The 23,939-nt window shown below is 42.1% G+C and overlaps 3 protein-coding genes across 3 annotated transcripts; 1 reads left to right on the top strand and 2 right to left on the bottom strand.

Annotated features, from left to right (window-relative positions):
* Positions 1–531: 531 nt before the first annotated feature.
* LOC127143257 (uncharacterized) lies at positions 532–3,792 on the bottom strand. The gene is made up of 9 exons (XM_051075589.1): positions 3,064–3,792; positions 2,405–2,548; positions 2,221–2,304; positions 1,944–2,124; positions 1,775–1,843; positions 1,407–1,538; positions 1,158–1,260; positions 858–1,032; positions 532–699 (listed from the first exon to the last, which is right to left on the bottom strand). The coding sequence occupies exons 1-9, from the start codon at positions 3,085–3,087 to the stop codon at positions 619–621; spliced, it is 993 nt and encodes a 330-aa protein (XP_050931546.1). The 5' UTR covers positions 3,088–3,792; the 3' UTR covers positions 532–618.
* Positions 3,793–3,931: 139 nt separating this feature from the next.
* nagk (N-acetylglucosamine kinase) lies at positions 3,932–7,066 on the bottom strand. The gene is made up of 10 exons (XM_018684899.2): positions 6,945–7,066; positions 6,449–6,533; positions 6,103–6,201; positions 5,865–6,006; positions 5,330–5,440; positions 5,126–5,238; positions 4,943–5,030; positions 4,753–4,850; positions 4,593–4,671; positions 3,932–4,433 (listed from the first exon to the last, which is right to left on the bottom strand). The coding sequence occupies exons 1-10, from the start codon at positions 6,971–6,973 to the stop codon at positions 4,234–4,236; spliced, it is 1,044 nt and encodes a 347-aa protein (XP_018540415.1). The 5' UTR covers positions 6,974–7,066; the 3' UTR covers positions 3,932–4,233.
* Positions 7,067–8,703: 1,637 nt separating this feature from the next.
* Positions 8,704–23,095, top strand: dok1b (docking protein 1b). Its single transcript, XM_018684889.2, has 5 exons — positions 8,704–9,081; positions 18,418–18,741; positions 19,488–19,584; positions 19,709–19,881; positions 20,594–23,095. Exons 1-5 carry the CDS (start codon positions 9,025–9,027, stop codon positions 22,010–22,012), a joined length of 2,070 nt encoding a protein of 689 aa, XP_018540405.1. The 5' UTR covers positions 8,704–9,024; the 3' UTR covers positions 22,013–23,095.
* Positions 23,096–23,939: the final 844 nt, after the last annotated feature.

Below are 23,939 nucleotides of genomic sequence, written 5' to 3'. Positions count from 1 at the left end.
TTCATGAATAATAAAACAACATATTTTTCACCACAACACACCCTGCCTAGCGTGTTTACATATAAATTTAGATTCTTGTCTGGGCACTCAGCTGCAGCAGCTAAGACACTGCCTGGCAAGACAGGTTCTTCTATCAGATATGACAGCTGAATTACCCATAACACCGCAGGAGCTCAGGAGTTGCTTCACCTCAGCCCAGTGCTGCTGAATGCAGAACCTGTGGTATTGTTTTTTTTCTTCTTTTTTTACTTCTACTCCAGTAAAGAAACAGAGCATCCCTTCCACCACTGCACTGCTGCATGCACAGTTAAACCTCCTCCAATAGGAGGATGACAACAAGAGCACACATTTTACTGTTTCCCTTGGATGCCTGCCAGTGAATGGTTTACTGCTGTGTTATGACTCATCCTCAGCTTCTGTATCCTGAGGCAAGATAACTGAGAATCACAGACACAAGCCCTGACCGCTACTTCACACAGGAAGGATTGTTCATGTGTGCGGCGGCCCTCTCTGCTCTAGGAGCGCGGGTGTTTGGATTAAGAAGCAGCACTTTTAACACACACTTGTTTTTTTTTGTTGTTTTTTTAAACTGCTGTGTATTGAGACAGAAGTTGATACTCAGAGTGAAGGACGAGGATTCCAGTGACAAGGAAGCTGACGAAGGTGAAAGTCTGTCAGCTGGATCTTAGGCTGGGGCCACTAGGAGGAGATAGTAAGATAATAAAGATACAAATAAAAGAGCTAGAGCAGTGGATGGGGCTGCAGTGTCCTGATCAGCGCACACGCACACACACACACACACACACACACACACACACACACACAAGCCTGGCTGATGTCTCTACCCCCCTCCTTACCTCAGCAGCATAGCTGGCTTGGTACTCTGTCAGCAGTGGCTTTCTGCTGGGCTCCGTGCAGTAGAAAGTAGGCTGCACATGGGCCAGAGGCAGGGTGCTGCCCTGTGGGATGTGAGGTGGGAAGGTTTGCATCTCAACGCAGCAATTTTTAGGGCGCTCAGCTTCCCCTGCACAGCTGAGAGCGAGGGAGAGGAGCGGAGGGAAAATGTAATAAAATAACACAGCAGACAGCAGTGGGATATGTGAGAGGAAACTAGATAAAAGGGTGGTAAAAAGGTGAGGTTTGCGTCTGCGGCTTACCAACTGCACTGCCTGGAAGTAGGCTGAGGGAAGGTGTTGTTTTTCAGCCCGACAGCTGGTCTCAAGCCCCTCAAGTAGGCACTGTTCTCCCAATATTCATCATCTAATCAAAGTTTCAGATCATTTTTTGTAAACTTAATCCCACATCACGCTTGGTCTTGCCAAACCTCATAGCCTAATGTAAGTATAATTTACTTCCTGGTGTGTTTCACAGAAGAAGTGTGTATATGTGAGTGAGAGTTGTGTTACCTGTGTTTGTGATAATGGGACTGGAGGCCACAGGAAGGTTCAGCAGGTGCTGCAGCCCGGCTTCTCTGCAGACAGACCTGAGGAAATCTTGGCTGCAGGCTGGACCGACATGGGATGTCAACACAATCATACCTAAAAGTGCACAAATATGAAGAGGGATGATGAAAATATCAGATTTATCACTCTACTTTCAGTTGCTTATGTAGGTAACATATAGTCTGAAGCCTCTAGAAACAACAGCAGGCTAAAAAAATGGCAGCTTAAACAATGAAATCATAGAGCCAAAAGCATCACTGCAAAAGGGTTTCTCATTGTTAAGTACAGGTGAATCAAATCAAACACTCCGGAAGTGAAAACAGCCGTCTAACCTTCCTCATAGAGAACATCAATCCTCTGCTGCGGATCATCTCTTGCCTCCTGCTGCTCCAACACATTTGCTGCCAATAGAAGAAGACAGATTGAGTGTCTCCACACCTGCCAGCTTAGTTGCGTGTGTGTGTGTGATTGTGTTTCACAGAGATACAGAGAGCTCCTTACCCTTTCCACCACACACACAGTGCAGCTGACCTTTCTCCCCCACGCCAAATAAATGCCCCATCTCCCTGGCAACTCTCACATCCGGTACCCTGCTGTCGACAAACTCATTTGCCTCGGAAACGGAAGGTGCGAGGATGCCGAACGGAGACGGGGAGGCAGGGAAGAGGTAGGACGAGGGAGGCTGAGAGACCGAGGACAGAGAGGGTAAGGACGGTGGAGGTTAGTAGAGGTTATTGTGAACTTGGTGCAGGTAAGAGTGGGTGTTGCTGTGGCTCACCTGCGCACAGGAAGTCGAGCCATAGGTGCTGTTGGTTGTCCTGTAGAAGCATCGATAAAATACAGGCCAGGTTTCACGTTTAGTCTGTGAAAACAACACAATGAACAAGTGAAACAATTTATATGTCAATCAAAAAAGTCTGTCCATGCTTCTTGTTATTTGTTTGTTCATTAATCTGTCTGACCTGTGGTGGGTTGACCAATGCAGGATCAGGTTTAGCTTCAGTTCTGGGGTTCAGCTGGTTGACCTGTAGTGGGCGCTCACTGAAGGGCTTATAGTCACCACTGTATGTTGTGGTGAATCTCTCCCAAGGCTTTTGCCCCAAAGTCTGAAAGGGGAAAAACATGTTTTGTGCCAAAGTTAACTAACAGGAGTCACAGTGAGACATGTATTAAAGGTTAGCCCAAAGACAGGATTCACACCTCACAGTGTCAGTGTTCTACTATACACAGGTCAAATGTTTTGTTCAAATAAAAAAAATAAAAAAGTAAACAAAGAGTAAATAATAATAATAAAAATACAAATAATTGAAATTCATCCCCAGAGGTTTTAAGTAACAAACAGTATGCATGAGGTGAGGCTGGAGTTCGGTAATGTAGCAGTAATGCTGACTGACGTGTTGGTGTAGTTTGTAGATGGTGACAAATTTGCCTGGAGGCTGCAGAGACTACATGAGAGAAAACTGTGTGGTGGTGATAGGAGCTTTTTTTTTTAAATTCACCTTCTCATTTCAATTCAAAACATACTGGGAAACAAAGAAAGAAAATAGCAGACACTGTTGCATAATTCAACACAAAGAAAATTAACTGGAGAAAACAAGTTCTACAACGACAGACTCTTTACCTTCAGGTGTTTTGAAGGAATCATCTGATGGTTTTTTGATTCCTTTTTGGCAGAGAAGTCTCAGTGCACCACCACTACCACCAGCCTGAACTGAAGAGCCAGACTCTCTCTGTGTGAGAGTCAGTGGAATGTTACTGCTATTGTTTTTAATCAAATGTTGTTTATTCTACTGATATTTATTCTGTTCGCTGTGGCAGCACACGCACAATTACTGCTGCCTCCTCTGCATTTCTGTCCCATTACTTCTGCCATGTGCACGCCAGGCACTGCACATTTATTTAGGGATGCTGTGATTCAGTCAACAGCCTATGGAGCAATGTGTCATGGGTAATACTCATAGAAACAGACCACAATAGACTCAAACAGTAAACTGAGTCTTTTATGTTACACTATGCACTCATTCTCCTTTTCCCCTCTGTTAGATCCAAAACTGAAATCCATCCAAAAACTTGTACAAATTAATGCATCATATTTATTACATTTATATTAGACCTGGCTAATATAAACATTATGTCTTAAAACTACACATGGATACAAGTGAAGCAGTGCTTCTTGTGTGTTTTTGCGTCATCATTGAAGAGCTGCAGACACTGTGATGTGTCTGCCAGCAGTAGAAAGGCAGTGTTATAGCACCATCTACAAGTAAACAACAAAAGTGCAGAAAACCTGCAAAAGAATGAACCAAGTACTCATGATTGTTGTTAAGTAAGTAATTTCTCTGCTAATAATAAATGAGAATATAAAGAATGAGCATTTTTAAACGCTACACCTGAATTAGGGAATTTCAGAGTTTTACGATTTTTTTCAGATCACAGCTTCAATGGAACGTCAACTAACTTGGGGATCAGGGATTAGTCGCAACCACTGATTAGTCTTCTGTCAAATTAAATGTATTTTTATTATAAATGTCAAATGTGAACAAGTGTTACAATGTTGCAAAGATCTGGAATGACGCTAAAATCAACTCTATTGTCAGAACAGGCACCATGCAGCTGTTCAAACCACCATGATTGGGAATATTTTCAACCACTCTCTTGGTATCTTGTAGTGAGATCAAATCAGGTGCAACACCATAGTTACACAATCATTATCATCATTATAGTTAGCGTTATTAGCAATGATGCTAATAATAACAAACTGGCCAACACATCTTCCTCCACTGTATTCTCATTAACTGCTCTTGAAGGTATGTTGGTAGAAGACATTAGCACTGGCTGTGTAATCCATAGTTAGGGTGGCGCCCAAACTCTGAGCCCCAAGACTGGCACCGCCGAGGGCCGAAGACTGCCGCAAAATCAGGAGGCTGTAGCCATGGAAACGGCCCTTGAACCTGTCAGATGATGCCAGTTCATCTAGGACCTCAGTGAACCCTGCTCAGAAACAGAGAGACACGGGAACTGAGACTTCCTCTTGACAATGGCTTCATCGAGAACGTTCTACTGCTTTATCTACTTTTCTTTCAGTTTGAAATGGAAAAAAAAGAAATGAAGTTTCTCAGCGTCATGATTTGAGGCCTCAGGGACACTGACCTGGCTTTAGAAGCTCCCAGCTCTTCCACACTGAGCCCACACACAGGATAGGCAGGCCGTGGCCACCACTCAATAGAGGCTGTCGAGAGGAAATTCATTGAGTCAGTGTCTATAGCCAGTGAGTGAAAACACAGCTATATACTGTATATGTGGACATCACCTCTTGTGTTGCAGGTAAAACTGCTTCGACGTGTTTTGCCAGGACTCTCCCAGCCTGAGTGAACACATACTGACACAGAGCGTCCCCTGCCTCTGCACCTTAAACACAAACAGTTTTCATTTTACTTTACTTACTCATCTTTTAGTTTTTCTTTTTAAAAAAATAAAACAGGAAGTGATGCATCACCTACCCTCAGCCACTTTCTTGCAGAAACCAGCAAAGTGTGACTTCTGGAAGTTTCTGTAGAGGTGTGGGAGCATGCCCATCAGATCTGACACCTGGGATGAGTTCAGTTTTTGTCACATGTATTTTTTCCACAGCATACTTAAAACCCAGTCAGCATAAATATCATAAATGTGCTTTCCTGTCTGACCTGGAAGTATTCCTCCATGGCCTTTCTGACATAGTCAACATTGTGAGGAGGAGTGACCAGGTTGTCTTTGGCATCAAACACTGTCTTCACAGCCAAATGAGCGATCCAGAACGCTGAGAGACAGAGGGAAAAATAAAACTCTACTTTCTTGTATTTTAAATGCGAAGTTTGTCTGTGTTTATGTTTGCGTGTTGCTGTGGTTACCTGATCCCTCATCGCCCATCATGTGACCCCAGCCTCCGCAGCCGATCTGTGAGCCATCGGGATTGACTAACTTGCAGTTGGAGCCAGTCCCTGATATCAATACTACACCTCCTACAGAGAACAAACAGAGAGAGTATGCGCTGAGTGGATTTGTATGAATAACGATGACTTCCCAGGGCTCATTAAACCATAAAGATCCACTATAAATTATACCACCTTTATAAAACCGCACCTTAAAAGGATAAGGTATCAACCCTTACCCTGTCATGACATTTTTAAGTCATGACCTCAACTGTATACGTGTCTTTCAAATGTAAATTGTAGCTACAGTATAAATTTAATACATCTGATTAATTTCTGATAGGTTACATGGTAAAAATAGTTGAAAATAAAAATGCAAATATATGAAAATCAGATTCAATTCTTTGTAAATGCAGCCAACTCCTACACACATGTCTTCAGCAGTTTATAGTTTAAGTTTTGTGCTGAGTGTACTGACTGCAATACAAAGAAACAATATAAAATGGCTAGTTACCACGATCGCTGGCGGTTGCCATTGCTCCGATGGCGTCAGTGGTGATGAAGTAGTGCTGGCTGAGACTTGGGAAGCGTTCCTTCATGTGGGCGATCAGTTTATCGATGGCGTCCTTCTGCTCCCCTCCACTCAGAGACATGCCCTGCACACACACACACAGAGAAAATTTCTTGTCAAATGCTTTCATTAGAGGTCAGTGAAAGTGTATATGTATTTGTGTGATATCAGTGTGACTGACCAGTGAGCGCAGTGGTGTGTTTGGATCCAGTCCTGCCTCCACCTTTGCTCTCTGGACCATATCGTTGATGGTTTCAATACATTTGTCCACCCCCACCAACTGTATGCACACAGACACACACACACAAAAAAATCTTAACACAGTTTTATAGTTTAGGGGGATTTGTACTGATTATGAGGAGAGTAAAAAAATGAATCAAAAAATGTAAATCATGCACTGAGTAAATGTATAAGGCAAGTAGGAACCACAAAGTCCCCTTATTCATCCATTTTCTTCCCTGTCTTTCATCTTTTCTTTCCTCCATTTCTCCAGAACCCAAACTACATCCCTCCCAGCTTCTGCTCACCCAGTGGTTGGTGGACGGTCCCTCTGTCTCTGCCAGGATCTTCCCATCTCCTGACACCAAAACCGCTTTGGAGTGTGTCCCTCCACTAGAGGCAGAGACAAACATTCAGTAGAGAACATTTGCTATGAAATATATACTCACAGGTGAGGGAGCAAAGGGATAGATAATCTGTTTTGAAGCAAAAAAAGCTTCAAAAAGATCTGTTTCTCATATACATTCAAATATATATATGTATATCTGCACATAAACGCACATCATTTTTAAAAATGACTCTCTGTTAGTGATCACGAGACACACACACGGAGCTTCCTGGTGTCCCAGCCACAGAACTACTGTCAATGCTCAGGCTCAAACTCTCACTGCAGGCTAATATGCTACATTTCTGTATGGCAACCGCGAATACGATCAAAAGCATTTAGTATACACTATCCTTAAGTTATAATTCATTAAAAATAAATGTGAGCAAGTTTTAGTGTATATTTAAATTAATTCTTACCCTTCTACTCCGCCGAACAATGATGCCATATCCCGGTTCCTGTTTCGGTCCACAAGTGCGCAAATATCGCGAGAGTACAATGGTGGGTTCCTACTGGCAATGCTGACTAACAAGCAGGAGATGGCAATAGTGTGTTTGTTTGTGTGCCTTACTCAAGGCTGCAGATATTCAAATCACCCACAAATGAATAATTACAAGTAAGATAATATTTCCTAATCTTTAAAATCGTGTTGTATTTCATTAGCTTATCATGCGTGAAATGTTAAATCTAAAAGTAACTAGGTGCAATGTAATAAAATGCCAGTGAAATGTAGTGGAGAAGAAGAATGCAGTAAAAAATGTAAATACTCAAGTAAAGTACAAGTACACAAAGGTGTATGGAAGTTACTGAGGTTTCTATGATGCTATTATGTGACGAAAACTGAAAGACGGGACAAGAACAGACCTTTTTTAGTCTCATGAAGAAACCCCGGCCAATTAAAAACCCATTTTCTGTCTTGACTCATCGTCTAAAAATCCAAACTTATTGTCAAGAATAATATTGACCGAGATTTAGCGCCATTTGGTTATGGAGGAGGGAAGGAGGGTAAGGAGGGACAACAACTTTAAGTTGCACTGTGAGCCAGCAGGAGGCATCTGCAACACATTAATTTGGGGGCCAGCTTCTCTTGCCAACATAGGCTGCTTAAAAATAACTATCATTCTTTGGCAACTCTAACATCTCTCTGTAGTTTACCTATATTTAAGCACCACTGGTGAATTCACAGAAGCCTGGGAATAAAGTCAACGATCAGTTTTCTATGAGGTTTAAAGTCCTGCAGTGAAATTCCTACAGTTTATTTGCGGCTATAGTCATCACCTGTTGTTCCGTGCATATACTCTAACTTACATTAAGCATAAATAGTCCATGGTTGCATTAGAAAGTGCGTGTGTCAAAGCTGAAACCAAAGAGAAGTTACACAAGAGTGAGGAGGTGGGAGGAGAGGGAAGGAGCGACTCGGTGCGCTCACCACGCGCTGCTCACTCCTCCTGCAGGCAGAGAGCTGCGTCAAGTGCCACAGATGTACTACACTAACGGATGTTTACATTTCAAAATAAAAGTGTAAAATAGGCAAAATTCCGTTGACTTTAATTTGCCATTTTCACTTCAGAAAATTATAAAGTCCCATAAGAAACAATGTGAACTTACTAATAAATATTTAATTCTAAGGTTTCAAATTATCATTAATCAAACATAACCAAAACCCTATCACAGCCAGTTGACATGCACTGAGCCTGGACCTTTAGGGGGCCTCTGTTTGAGGTCTGCACAAGTTGTTATTCAGGTTGGGCAAAGTCTGAATGGGGAACTGCACTGGGGCCTCTGCCTCTTAGGAGGCCCAGGGGTTTCAGGTTTTTTGTAGAGATTTGATTAATTGCAAATATCTTTAACAATACATCATGCACTGAACTGACTAAAATTGCATTATAAAGTGAAATGCCAGGGTCCTTGAAGTGACCCTGTGAGGCTCTGTATAGTAGAGGGCCTCTGCATTAAATCTTTGTTTACTCCACAACAACGTTAAGTTGGCTCTCACTAATTACAGAAATATTTTAGGGTTTTGTCAGTTGAAACAAAGATATGACCCCATACCTGTTAGAGTAATTCCCTTCACGTAAAGCATCGCTGAACTGTATTATGCTATTCAAAACTCATGTTGGTTGATGATGCTTTTATTGTGAAAGCCGTAATCGGAAGCTTAATGTTATGTACGAAGTGTGAGCTTCCACCGGTCCTGCCCTACAGGAGGAGTGAGAGACGACAGATAGACGACCCGCCGACAACATTTAGACATTATTTAACTTTGTCGGACCACCCGGCGACTATTTGGACCTTTTTTATTTCCACCATGACACCGTTAACTGTCCGCCACCGTTAGGATAAATGCGTTTTAAGGGCTGGGGAGCGGAAGTGAGAGAAAGGGAAGTTGTTAGGGGAATAGAGGAAAAATAAACCCCCCTAAAAGTGATTTTCTTGTGTTAAGTTAAAGTCAAATTTCGCCTTTCTGGAGGAAGGGGGGACCCTGGACTGTTCGTGGGCATGGACACTCACATTAAGGAGGGACAACTTTATGTGCAGCATCAAAAGTTTGGAAAGGTAAGTCCAACATAATAGAGTGTTATTTTGCTGGCAAGCTTGTGGCGTTGACAAAATAACTCAAACGAAAAATTACTGTAGCCGATGACCCCAGGATGAATATTTTTAAGGAGCTATATAACATTAAAAGTATGAGCCAGCATAGAAATATAACAACAATTTCATAGTTAGTAATATATGAGGAACTGAAATATTCCACGAAGCTCTTAAAGGTCAATAAAACTTGCCAAAATACTTCTTAGACACACACAAGGTCTCTGTAGGAACATCACTAAAATAACACAGGAAACCATGTACAGCAAGTATGATAAAAAACCACTTTAAGGTCACAGTTGCTCATAATAAACAGTTAAGTCCTTATAAAAGTGTGAAAGTGATGTTAATTGTGACATAAATAAAAAGTATCCTCAGAAACATTATAAGGATGTTAAACTAGTACCATATAAGATGCATAAAACCTGTCAATGTTAGTTTAGGTAAAGATAGAGTCTCTGCAAACCCTCACAGCAGCACTGCGTGTAGGCATTTCATGACTTGTTTTTATTCAGGAGGATGGAAGTGTCCCATTAAGTCTTGAAAAATGTCTTGAAGTCACAAACAATCATCTATTCCCAGTTGTAAAGCAGAAAGGAGCATTTTACGTAATGACAAATAAATAGAGCACATATTGATGCAATTACAGACCAGTCACTGTGCCCAGGGTCTTCAAAGAAAAAACTTACAGTAGGCACACAGACAGGAAGTGATCGAAGTGTTTCACTGATCTGGCCTTGTTTTGATGTGGTGGGTTGGAGTAAACTTGCTGGCGCATCTGTTTGTGTCAGTGAATGTGCATATGAATGTGTTTTATGAGCCTGTAAAACTCTGGTGCACCGTAGTAAACATCAGTAAATGTAAAAATACATGAAACCAAAAGTAGGATGAAGCAGTTAAAGTGAACGAGGACAAGGAGGTAGAGAGGATAGGATAGGTGTGAGAGTTATTGTGTTGTGTGTGTGTGTGTATGTCTGTGTGAGCTTGTGCCACTTCATTTCATCAGAGTAGCTAATAGAGCTGCACAATGAAAGCTGTCATATTTTTATCACCATTGCAAGATGATTTTCCACATTAGAAAACACATTAGAAAAGGCTGCAAAACCAGAACAGCAATGACCGACCATTTCCACTACATCTTAACTGTTCACATTATTGCAAACACTGTCAACAAACCACTTTTACACCACCTCTGGCTTTATGTGCTGAATCATTATAGTACAGGCAGGACCGGACACTCGTAAATGTCAGTGATAACACCTGTGTGTGTGTTTGTGGGTGTGACTGTGTGTTTGTGTCAGTCCTTGGCCTCCATGCAACCTTGCCTATGGTCTCAGAGCAACCGCTGGATAAGAGCTCATTTACTCTTTCAGATTTGTAAAGAGGGTCTTTGTCTCTCCGTCTCTCTATCTGGTCATATGACATGGACCAACAAAACATTCTGGCCCTGTTTCCTGCCCTGAAATCACCATTCCACAATAGATATTCATACTCACCAAAACATAGTTTCAATGCCTTTTATAAACTGTTTACAATGTAAAAAGGAACAAACTAAAACCTCAATGTTTTCAAAAATAATGTTATCTCTGCACAAGAGGAAAAAAGGACCTACAAGAAGTATAAAAACGCACCAGAGTACGAACGAATAGAACAGGAAGCTGAGTGTTGGCTGATCTGAAAGTGTTGAAACTAGTGAGAGGTTTGTATGGTGAATTATGCAATCGTTCATGCTGTCAGTGGACACACTCGCTCTCACACATAGGTTGTTTCCCACGTGCATGGTCGGAAAATGTGACTCAAGAGCGTGGCGGCATTGTCCGACCAAGGATTCTGTTTCTGTTTCTGACTGCTGTTTTATGACATGACAGGCAATGGCCATGTCAGGTTATTACAGCCTGCTGGCAGGATGTAAACCACCAAGCTGCGTCTGTGTTTCATTGTTTTACATTGTGTCTATTTTTGTATCTACAGTCCATACAATCAGTTATTACACTGTTTCTTTAAGTGCTGAAATGATTAGTTAATTAACTGAGTTTGGTTTATATTTAGTTGATTGTCAGTTTTTTGTTGATCCCCTCCCTTGGGAACCACTGGCTGAGGTGACTGACTCAACAGCTCACTATAATATGAAAAATAGTTTAAATGTATTAAATATCTATACCTATACCTATTTAAAATGGCTAGAATTTATAGGTTCCAGCTTCTACAATGAGCAGACTTGCAGGTCTGTCTATATCAGTATAAACTGAATCCCTTTGGTTTTTTAGCTCTGGTTCAGTCAAAGTAAGAATCTGGAAGATGACATTTTGGGCTCTGTCAACTTGGACACGTGTCCCTTAAGCAGACAGGTTCTTATTTTTTAAAAGTAGTCTTTGGTGATACATGCCTTAATTTGGTGATATCTAGTAAAGGAAATGAGGTGAGAGGTCTGAGACCTTCAGGCCTTAACTCTCCTGTGGGACACAGAGCAAAAAATATTTGCTGCTTCTTCTGAAGTTTGACGCACACTGCATTACAAAGGTATTCATAACTTCCAAAGCATGACATGTCTGCCTCTGTCAGCCAAACAGAATCACACCTGAACAATGTCAGCGTGTAAAGCATGGCAAATATTTGTGGTGTTGCGGATGGTCAACTGCTCTCTGAACTGCAGGTGAAATGTTTATTAGCACATAAAATACTGTAGGCTAAGAGCTAGATGAAAGAGTCCTCCACTTTCTGCTGTTGTAATTACAGTTTTTACATTGGTAGCTGTCATTTGATTTCATCTTGAGCCTCAGACATGCTGCAGAGCGGCGTGATTGTGTGAGAGATTTAGTGGGAAAACATCTGTGCATGCATCTGCTTGTCTGCCTCACACAGTCAGATCCAAGATGCTTGGACCTGCAGTCTGTAGTTTACCTGCAGCTACAAACAGCTGCTGGTCTAATGTTGATGTTGGCACTGGTACTGTCTGGTAATGGTATTGTAGATGATCCTTTATCAGCAGTAAAGACGCCTGGGAGCTAGCTGCCACTTGAACAGACGGGGCGTCAGGATAAAGTAGTATTACGCACCCTGAGGCTGCTACATTTATACCTCAGTGAGTTGTAAAGACTGTCTCATGGATTAATGGAATTGAGTGTCAGAGCTTCTCCTCATTTCTTTGAAACAGACATGATCTCAGATGCTAAGTCATATCTCTTAGAAAAGAAACACCACATCATCTGTAGTACGAGGAACTAAGTAACTCTACCTAGGAAATTCTCCACATATACTCTGCAGCAGAAAAATTTTCAGGAAGAATAGTATGATTTTGTAATTTAGTGGTGCTAAGTGGAAAGAAATGATTAAGCTTTTGCAGAAACAATGATCTGAGCTCTTACTCACAGCGACTTAATGACAATCATAACAATCATTCATTTTCAATTGTAGTTTTCTTCTCGCAGTCACATTTATTTGACTTTTTCCCCCTCATATGAGTCAGTATGAATTAATGTAAATTTGCCCATTGCTTCCTTCACATTAACCGTCATTTCCTCCTAATTGTACTAATTAAGTGATCTGTCAGACAATTGTTGCTGTGGCCTGAATACGTGAGTATAGTTTCTGTGGTGTTGGTGATGTAGTTCTAGACTGGAAGCTGTAACTGAAGCTGTTTTACAGTAAAACTGTTGGTGGATACAGAGAACAATCAATCCTGTGTTGAACACGTCTTTAGAGGCTGATTTTCTGGTGTAGCATGATGAACAGATAATGTCTTGATCTCAGTGCAGGGTTGGACCATCTCCTCCGCGTCAGTGCAGACATAGGGACATGTTGAACAGGGGGAAGATCTTGTCAGGCCTAAATTTGCTGTTTCACACCTCTTTTTTATTAAAACTTTGGTCAGACATGAATTTATATTTTGTCGTACTTAACTGTACAGTGACAATAAAAGCCTATTTTATTCTATTTTATTCTATATCAGCTGATTCTGACTGGAAACATCAGAAACGCTGCAGTATTACACCATGTAAACACTACATAGTATGTGTTGACTGTATGCATGTTAAACTGCAGATAAATAAGAACACATACACTACTTTCATGATTTGGGTGAATTAATCCTTTAAATTAAAGGCCCATTCCCTTTCTCTGCAGCTGACAGTAAACACCTGTTGGATTACAGTCTATATATTTAATATAAAGACAGTAGATGTCTGTTTATTGCCCTTGTTTGTTGTTTTTTGGTCTTCTCAACTGAATATCTCTGGGTTTTAGACTGCTGGTTAAACAAAATTATTTCAAAATCATTTAACAATCAATCAGAATCAAATCAATAATCGTTATTTGCAGCTGTACATGCAGTTTGGGTTTAACTCATAATGTAACACAGGTTCCCTCAGCCATCTCTCAGCCATGCAACATGTGCAATTGTAATTTAATTAGATGAAATGTATTTCTACTTGACTCACCATGTTGCATTAACACAAAGCTAAAAAACTTCAATTTAGTGGATTTTATTTGGGGAGGTTTGGTAAATTTAGGACTCATTACTGTAGTTTCAATATAGTTTCTCATATTGGAGCTCATTGCGTCTCAGTTTTGGTTCATCAGTTTTAAAATTAAAACAATTTAAAAGCTACTAAGTGTACTTTTTAGTTTACTCTAGTCTACTCTTCACAGCTTTCCACTGTTGTCCTCTCTACGAGTCCTGACATGTTTGAACGTTTTATTTTGTTTTTTATTTTTGTAGACACAGCAGAGGACTGAGGTTAGGGCAGCAGATCTGTGGTCAAAGCAGTGGTCTACCTCTCTTTGTATAACACACACACACACACACACACACACACACACACACACACACACACACACACACACTTTCTTTTCCCTTATTCCAGCTCTCCTTCACTTGAATAAACATTACACACACATACATGACACATACACAGTCATACAGCTCACCTCAGTTTCTCTTAACTCTCCCCTTAACACACTTTAAAAGAACAGATATACTCTGATGCACAAACACAGTTTTTCTCTCTTACACCCACACAGACAGACAGACACACACACACACACACACTATCACACCATTGAAGTTTGTCTGTTGCCAGTGGGAACATGGTTGAGTGCTTTAGTTAAATAAGATTATGACAGATAGAGAAGATTCTGTGTTAGAGCAGTGACAGTGTGGGTAAATGTGTCCATCCATGCAAACACACAGCTGCACTGCTGTACTGTTTGTGTCCTGTCAGCACACTGTTGTGTCTTAAAGATTTGTGTTAACATGTGAAACCCGAAGCCAAAAGTCAAAGTCTGTGGTTATTTAATCCTGTTAAGAAATATGCAACAGTATCTATAACAGCATCACAAAATTATATGAAAATGTGATGTAAATCTGCAAACAAATGCGCTGACTGGCCAGTGAAAACAACTTTGAAGACATGACAAAATTAGTATCGTTATTTATCGTTTATGCAACTTCACAAGAAGGCAAAAACCACCACCACGTTACCTTCAGCGCTGAAAGACAGGAAGAGCATATGCAGCTAGCCTGAAGGCCAGTAGGTTTTTCTGACCAACTTCTTGATACAAACAAATCAGCAAAAGTGCTTGGCATCTACTGACATCCCTAAAATGATGACTTTATTCTTCCTTTCTTTCAAAAATGCTACTGCCCCGGCGCAGCTGATACTGAGAGTCAGACCCAAAAACACTGCTACGAGAACATGAAGTATCACAATGAATGTAAAGCAATGTCGATCCCCCTGCCATTCTTTTAACTGCTGTGTTTCTCTTAATGTTTATTTTTAAAAATGATGGTCAGTATGTATAGGACAACAGTGAAGGCCGTGTATTCTTTCGACAGTGAAAAGGAGGAACACGAACGCACACATGCACTTGTATCATAGCTAATTCTGTTGTGTTCTTATGAACAGGCAGGACATCACTGAGGAAGTTTATCTCCCTCCCTCTGTCATGATCTTTTTTGCATAATTTCCACTCATTGTATTAGTGGATGATAACCGTTTGTTGCCTTATATGGAGCAGCAGTTTCACATGCGGACACACACACACACACACACACACGTGTATAGACCATATTGCAACAGGGGATTCATGTTTTACGCCCTGTTCATGTGTACTGCACAGTTACGCGTGTGTGTATGTGGACTGAAAAGAGTTTTTATGTGTGTGTGCCTGCACTTGTACACGGCAACAGATGGTCCACAACGTATCAAGGGAATATTAAAAACAATACAAACAGATGCACGTACACATATGTACATACACACAGACACAGAGACACACCTGGACGCACAAGAAGGAAGCAGAGAGAATCCCGGGTGATGACAATCCCACGCATTTCCTGTCCTTTCTGGCAGTTGGTGCGTGTGTGTGTTAGAAATTGATAAAGCTGGTTCTCATGCATGTATGAACCTCTGCTCTTGTCATTTCTACTCTTACAACTGCATGTAGAAATTATTTCTCAGCTTTTGGAGCTTATTAAGAAATAAGGGTTAAATATTTGATTGTGCAGCGTACAGGCGATGTGACAGTTATATCAGGCCCATCATGCAAATACCATAATTACACCTTTAAACTGACCTATTTTCATGCTGTGAGTGATAGTGGTGAGCTGATGTGTTGTTAGAGTTCATCTGTTACTAGGACACAGCACTGGAAAGTAAATATGCACATTTATACTCATACATTTTTTCTTTTTACTGGCGTATTAAGTGAAAGTTCTACTGTAGTTCTACTCCTCAACATCTCAGTGAGAATTATTGCACTTTTTGCTCCACTACATTCATCACAGCTACTTTGCAGATTGAGATCTTCCAAACAAAACACAGATTCCTGAAGTAAAAGATCTGAATACTGCCTCTACCACTGACAAAGCCAGTGTTTGCTGTTAGAGCATGACTGATAAACTGGCAGGCTGAAATAATCGGCCAGTTCAGAGGGTGGAAAGCATATCTCAGCAGATATGTAAATGGAAACTGCGATACATTCTTTTTATAGGCTGTAAGTTTATGGATCTAAAGACTAAAATCTATTAGATGTATTTTATCTTGTGCACTGTTTGTAAGAATTTAATTCCCTGTGAACTGTTTTAAATTTAATATCATCATCACATTTTAATCTTTAATTGTAAAGTTATGGGTCGTTTCCATAGAAGACGTGTTGAGATGTTGCTGTAGCAACAGACAAATATCCGTATTGATATCAACCTCGGATGTCACATATCTGCTGGGCTGTAGTTAGTTGATGTTACACTGGACATACAGTTCCAATGGAGCTTGTAGGTCATGTTCATTTTCAGATGCGCTGGATGATGTTTTTTTTGTTTGTTTGTTTTTTTAGTATCTGACCCACAGAAAAGCAAAACTCACTGATCAGGGGCATTTTCTTCTCTGTCAGCTGGACTTTCCCCACTGTTTGAAGGATTTTCAAACCGCTGACCTTCCTGTCACAAGCTTAGCTCTTTGACCATCAGGCAGCTTCTGCCCCGCTCTGTAAATTTAGGGGAAAACACACACTCATTCTCACACGCTCAACACACACACACACACAGTGGAGAAATGTAGCTGAGATGAGGCATAGTGTAATGTGGGGCAACAGAACACAAACGCATGCACGTCCAGAGGGAATGAGGGATGACAGGGACTTCCCAAAAAAGTTCAGTTCGGGTGTCTCACACAGTTTTACCATGAACACGTGTATACTAATTTCTGTAGCGATTGCACATAATTTCACATGTAGTGTGTCATCGTGTCCATTGTTAGCACTGAACATCTGGAGTCTAGCACACATTCGCTGTGTCTTATTGTTCAGTATTGTGTCATGTTGTTTGGTCATGTCCCTGTTTGTTCCCTGTGGAGGAAGAGATATTGTTAGCTGTTCCTCCTCAGGGGGAAACAAGGCCCCATCACCTAGCTTGGACCATTTTTTAACCTGTTAACATTTAAACAAAGGTCAACAACCCACAATATGTCAGGTTATTTATCATTTGGAAGTGGCATAAAACATAAGTCTGTTATTTATCCTGTAATCCTAGCAGGTATCATTTGATATTTACTGAAGCTGGTGTATTTTTTCTTTTATGTCACCACCATTTTTATTTTTCATTCACAAAATCTCAAACAGCACATGGTCACTCAAAATAACTCCTTGAAATGTGTTTAACATCCTTAACTAATGGTCTAACATTATGAGGTATATCTGATATGAACTGAAAACCCTGAATATAATAAGCTCTAATTGCTCTCAGTGGTGTTATTTTGTGGTTATATCTGGTCTTGGGTGCAGATCTTGTATTTTTCGAGTACCAGGTTGAGTCGCTGAACTAAACTTTTACTCATCCGGATGAAATTGTAAAAACCAGACTAGCTCCTGTTTTGATTTTTGGGTGAAATGGTTCTTGTTTCTGTAAGCGGTGATGACTAATGCTGTAACCGTGGTCCGCTGCTGCTGCTGCTGCTGATTTAATGTAGAGGAAATAATGGTGTCTGCAGCAGATCTGAGTCAAACTGCAGTAGATTTATCACCACATGCCACCTACATGAAGCCTCAGTCTGGAGAGTAGAGTAGAGGCAAGAGAAAGACCCGGAAATATCGCTTTGACTCACATCTCAAACGTTCACATCTTTTTCTCTCTCCTCATCCAGTTTTGATAATTTGTGGCCAACTCTGCATTTTACTTTTTCCCAATTGCTGTCTGAATAAAACCACATTTAAAATGTTTTCCCTCCTCAGACAGATGTGAACAGGAGAGACGTGTGTGTTGCAAAAAACAAAGAATCACATTTTCTGTTTCTGTTTTTAACCTCCACTTTTTCAGGTCATCCTCTTCCAGTCATCCCTCACAGTGTTTTGTCTTTCAGTTTTAGTTTAAATTCAGAAATAGCATTCTTACACAAGATGCTGGTTTACAGATGGAACAAAAATGTGTGTTGCTTCTTGTAATACACACACACAGAAATAGACACATAATCTAGAAAAGGGTTAGGGTTGCCTATTTACACATCATGCTGTGCAACATTAGCATTCATTTGGAGTTGTGTTTCTGCCCACTTGAAAAAAATTCCAATATTTATCCTTCTTTTAGCTCCGCTTTTGGTCTCCACCCACTCCTGAGGGAAATATCTGGCTCTAAATGCTTCACTAAACTCTTTATGTTGTCTGCTGTTTAATGCTGAACAGGTACATGCACTGCGAGTTTACCAGAGCTTTCACCACAATGAGAGACTTTTCGCATTATACGTAGTTGTTTGATGCAGCGTTAATATGAGAGATTTTCACTACTTTAACATTATTTTCTTTTTCACTGTTTAGAAATGGAAGAAGAACTGGTTTGTCCTGTACCCCGCCAGCCAAAATGGCATAGCCCGCCTCGAATTCTTCGACTCGCCCTCGGGGGTTGGGGGCGGGGCCGGCGGAGGCTCGGGCAGTGGGTCCAACGAGAAAACCAGGAAGCTGGACAAGAAGATCATCCGCTTGTCTGAGTGCATTTCCATCCTGCCGGCGCTGACTGAGAGCTGTCCCAAAGAAAACATGGCAGCCTTCTGTGTGGAAACCAATGACAAGACCCATGTGTTTGCTGCAGAGAAGAACGCTGCCAAAGACTGGATGGATACCATGTGTGACATTGCATTTCAGGTATCTTTACACTCTTCCTCCCCCCAAACGTTCAGGTGTGTGGATGTGTGTGTCATACAAAAGAGGGTGACCAAAGCTGTAGCGTGTTTGCTTTAGGAAATTGTAACTAAGTGACTAAGACGTGGGTGGATCTGTGAGCTTTACTTTTTTTTACGTACAAGCTTGCTCTGTGTGTTTTAAATGCGTTTTTTGTTCAATCTACAAAATTTTTTCTGCTCTCACTGTCTCTGCTCTGTGGCCTTTTTGTCCTTTTAAACAAAGAAATACAATATTCTTATTTTGGTAGGAAGACACTGAAGAACTTCTGCTTTAACTTAGTTTTCAACTGGGATTGCAGTTTAATTCTCTTTGTTTGCGTGTGTTCATCAGTCTTCCAAAATTTCCCACATGCCCCTGGAGTGTCTGTGCAGGCCACAACTTCAATTGTGTGCGCTTACACACACACACACACATGAACATAACACATATTTGCAGAGAGGAAGCCAGAGGGAGTTTCCAGGAGGAAGACTCCATCCGCTTCATTCTCTATTGCACATATTTTAACTCTTTATTCTTTCTCTCCTTCCTTTCTCTTACTATCCCTCCATGGGTTTACTCTGTCCTTTTAGTGGCTATACTGGAAAGATCCCAGTTCCTTTAGCTCTGCTCTAATCTGGGGAACAAACCCCTGCATGTAATTGAAAAAATACTACTGATAATAATTCTTTGCCAGTCGGTTGACTGTTAGTGTATGTGTGTGTCCACAGGGAGGAGGCGGCAGCAGCAGTACTGTTGCAGACTCTAATGGAGGACCCCAGGACTTGCAAATGTCTGACAACCTCATCTACTACTCCAGAGAGGAAGGTAAGGATACAAAACAGCCTAGTCTTACATAATTAAGATCTCAAAAAAAGTCGCAGGGCAGCACAGAAGATCATCTGGAACTAAGAGAATTTCACAACTGCATTTTCCGTGTTTGGCCTTGCAGTGAACGAGTTCTGGGTGAGCATTCAGCGCACTGAGGCGTCTGAGCGCTGTGGGCTGGCGGGCAGCTACTGGCTGAAAGCTGAAAGTGACGTCTTGATCTTGAAAGAGCCAAAGACCAAAAGGAATGTCCTGGTGTGGCCCTACAAGCTGCTGAGGAGATACGGGAGAGACCGAGTGAGTGATGGCCGATGCACAAGAAAACCCACCCGTGCTGCTGGGAAATGATGAAATAATGAACTAATGAACTATCTCTAATGCACCTGACAAGTATGGGCAGAGGAAGTTCAGTGTGTTAAATTTAGCCCTGGACTGCTACATTGGTTGTAGTTAGGAAGTGTGCTAAATACTTTTAGTGACAGTGTGTGTGCATGTGGTGAGACACGGTGACAGAGATATGCCGCTTTAGCCTGTGGTTATTTTTGTGTCAATTTGTTTCTTCAAAGCTTGAGACAAGTATCTAAAAATGACTGATGACCTTTAAAGAGGATGTCAAGTTGATCTACACTTGATGTTTATTGTTGCTTCTGTCAAGACTGATACTAATTTTAAAAATATATGCATGCACAAGATAAAAAGACAATGGTACTTTTTTGAGTACATGTGTATAGAACAGAATTAAATAAGTGAAAGCTGTGAAGCAGGAAAGCAGATATGCTGACAAACAGAAAAGTAAGTTCAGTGGAAAAAACAAAGCATGCTTTCTTTTAGTGCCAAGAAAAATGATAAATGAGCGATGACTGGAAAGGATTCCATTACTTCAGCCCCATTTTGGCACCTCTATTGACACCTCTGTATATATTTATTTAGTCACAAGGACTTTGACATGTTTTCAACACTTAACGTCTGTTCTATCCATTTCCTTTTCTTTATTTCCCTGTCTCTTTAGGTGATGTTTTCATTCGAAGCAGGTCGGCGCTGCGACTCTGGCCCTGGTAACTTCACCTTTGAGACCAAGCAAGGCAATGAGATCTTCATGCTGGTGGACCAGGCCATCCAGTCGCAGAAGGCTCTGGCTGAGGAGCGCCACCTCAGCTGCCCCTTCAACTTCGACCCAGACTGCCCTGCGTCGCTGCAGCACATACGTGGAGCAGGCGCCGTGTCGGGAAGCGGTGACAGCAGCAGCTGCAGCAGTCGGGAGGCGGATGGTGATTCAGGTGGCAGCAAACCAGGGTCTGCTGATGGCGTGCTTGGGAAGAGAGAGGGGGGAGATGGAGGAGGGGGAGGAGGAGGAAGAGGCCAAGGAGGTGGAGCAACAGGAGGACTTAAAGGCAGGAGTTTACCAGAACCACCAGCCATGTTGGGGGTTTTGGGAGGAGGAGGGACCCCTCCGCGGTCTCCCAGAGGGCAGACGGGAGCAAAAGGTCTTCCCTTGGCTGATGAACATGCAGGTCTTTACTCTGAACCAGCTGACTCAGTCCGCCTGCCTCTGCACAGTGCTGACTGCCTCTACTCAGACCCAGTGGACAGCATCAAGGGCCAGAACCAAACCAGCAACTCGTCCACCCCTCCAGTGCCAATCCCGCGCCTCCGACCAGTAGGAGACGAGGCCTCAGCAGGTGGGGATCAGCACCATGGAGGTACCAACCACAGGAAGCCACCAGACCTTTACTCGCACGTGTACGACCGGATCAGCTTGGAGCTGAACCAGAAAACAAGCGCCCTGAGTCTGAATGGAACAGCAGTGGGAGGAAGAGGGGCAGGAAGAGGGGTGAACAGTAACAGGCGACCCCCAGGAGGCCAAGCAGAAGGGGCTTTGTCACCTCCTGCTCCTCCTCCAGAGCACATATATGATGAGCCGGAGGGTTGTGCCAAAGGCAGCGTTAGCTTGCCCGCGAGTTTAGGGATGAGTATTTACGACGAGGCCCGCTTGGAACCCCACTGCCAGAAGAGACAGGAGGAGGTGGCGGCATCGTCAGGACAGGAGGGGAATTACAGCACCCCGTCCCACGGAAAGCCCTCGGAGTCCAACAGACACTCTCCTCCGCAGCTCGGCCCGAGCCGTGGCATGCTGCAGCCTCCGGCTCCGAGGGGACCCAAACCGACCACCGCCCCCAAGCCGGGCAGGGGCATTTTCGGTCGGAAAGAACCGGTGCCACTGCCCCCTGGGAAACATGGAAACCCTGGCAGTAATGTGAATAACAACAACAACATTTGGGGTGGTGGTGGTGGAGGAGGAGGGGGGCAGGAAGTGTACAGCAAAGTGTCAAAACAGAAGCCTCTCCCTGCTAATTTGTGGTTTAGCCAGCACCACCACGCACCACTGAGATCTCCAGACATCATCTATGACAACTTGGGAGATATCTGACATTTTTATTTTACATGGACTGAACTTTATCCTTTTTTTAGAAAAGAGGAGAGATGCTGAAGGAGAAAAGATGACGCTGGTCCATGCTTTCATTCTTGCAGTTTTTGTAAGGACTAAGCACATTTTCTCATTTCACGTTTCTTCCATCTGTGGACTGGAATAATTATTTGAGACAGTTGATTCATTCGGAGTGGATTAGCTCACAACTATGAGAAAACCACATTATGGCTGCATTTTGTGCAACTTATTGTAGGGCCACCCTCTGTGTGTATGCGTGTGTGTGTGTGTTTGAGAAAGAGAGAGAGTGAGTGTTTGCATGGTCAAACCCGTAATTGGTGTACCAAGCCACAGTGTGGTTGGAGCCAGGCACTTCAATTGAACACACACACACACACACACACATACACAGAAACCATATGGATTTGCCAAAAGGAGCTGGGCCTACAGGCTTCACTTTAACAAGCTGAGAGAGTGGCTTGGCTCCTCTTTTGCAAAAAGCCTGCCATGCTTATGAAGTGACTGGGAAACATGTTTTTGCACTGCTGCTTTTCTGTTTCTCTGCAATATGAGACAACGTGACAATGAGGAGTTACTGTTTGACTGGTTTGGAGTATCTTCGGTGGCTAGGACTTTACCAAAACAAACTGAACTTCTTATGTTAGTGTTTTCTGGACTGATTAATTATCTTAAATCTCACCATATCAGGGAGATGTACAACATTTTCAGTCCAGGACACTAATATGCAACATGGTTGCATCTTGGGATCCACTAAATGGAAAAACATTGTTGCTACTGTTTTGAAGGAAGCATGAAAAGTGGGACTTTAAGACCTCACCTGGGTCTTGGAAACAGACACACATGGCTCCTAAAGGGTCACATTGTCGTTATTGGGCCACTGAATTATGGTGGCATCTTCCTGCACAAGATAATATTATTCGAAATCTTTTATGTTTCTATGTACAGATGAACTAAATACCAAACTAATCAATCCCCTGCAATGTGTCAATATGTGTGTGTATGTGTCAGAAACAGCTGTGCTGTCTGTAAATATAACTAATAATAAAAATGGCTCATAAAACCAAAGCTACCTCTGAATAGTGGATCTTCAAACAGGAGAACTCCTCTACATGCTACATCACTACTTCCCATAATGTGTTTTGTCTCATTATGAGCCAATCAGACACAGGTTTTTGTGTTAACAAGACTTTTCTGTTCTGGACCGAACGGGACAGTAAAACAGTCTGACCTCATCCTCCACCTCCCTCCCTCCGCCACGCTCTGTTTTTGTTGTTTCAGTCGGTTTCCAACCACTTAATCACACCGTTAAAGTTGAGCCTCAAAAATGAAACAAAGACTTTCTTTCTTACTTTCTTGTCTTTCTTCCTTCCTCTCTCCCTCTCTGCATTAATTTTGTTGTTCGGTTGCCATGGTGACAGTTAATGGAGGCTGGTTTGTGTCGGACACGCTGTGCATTTTAACAGCAGAGAGATACCGTTAGAGGAGAGGGCAGGAACACAGGATGGAAAGGGGAGGGAAAAAAAGGGAAGATAGAAGGAAAAAACTGCTAATTGACATATTGAAGAATGCAGCAGGGAAAGGGGAACATGTGGGTGTTTATCCCGAGCTGAGGATGAGGAAGGAGAAACGAAAGGGACTTAAAGAAGGAGAAAAAGATGAAAGAGATGCTGACATGATGAATGCTGGCTAGATGAACCTGTCTGTGTCTAGTTGGCTTACAAACAGGTACAGACTGTTCCCTTCACTGCTGCTGCTCTTTATCCCCGTCATCCCTATTTATCCCTCTCTTTTTTCTGTCTTTATTTCCCCACCTGCTGCTGGAGTACTTTCTGGAAAGGAAACTTCTCCAAAAGTAACCGAACTGCATTTTGTGGGTAACTTTCCTAACTCAGCCCCCCCCGTTCTTTCA

The sequence above is a fragment of the Lates calcarifer genome, linkage group LG14 (genome assembly GCF_001640805.2).
Source record: "Lates calcarifer isolate ASB-BC8 linkage group LG14, TLL_Latcal_v3, whole genome shotgun sequence".
NCBI classification, from domain to species: domain Eukaryota; kingdom Metazoa; phylum Chordata; class Actinopteri; family Centropomidae; genus Lates; species Lates calcarifer.
This window is presented reverse-complemented; position numbering and strand designations above follow the sequence as displayed.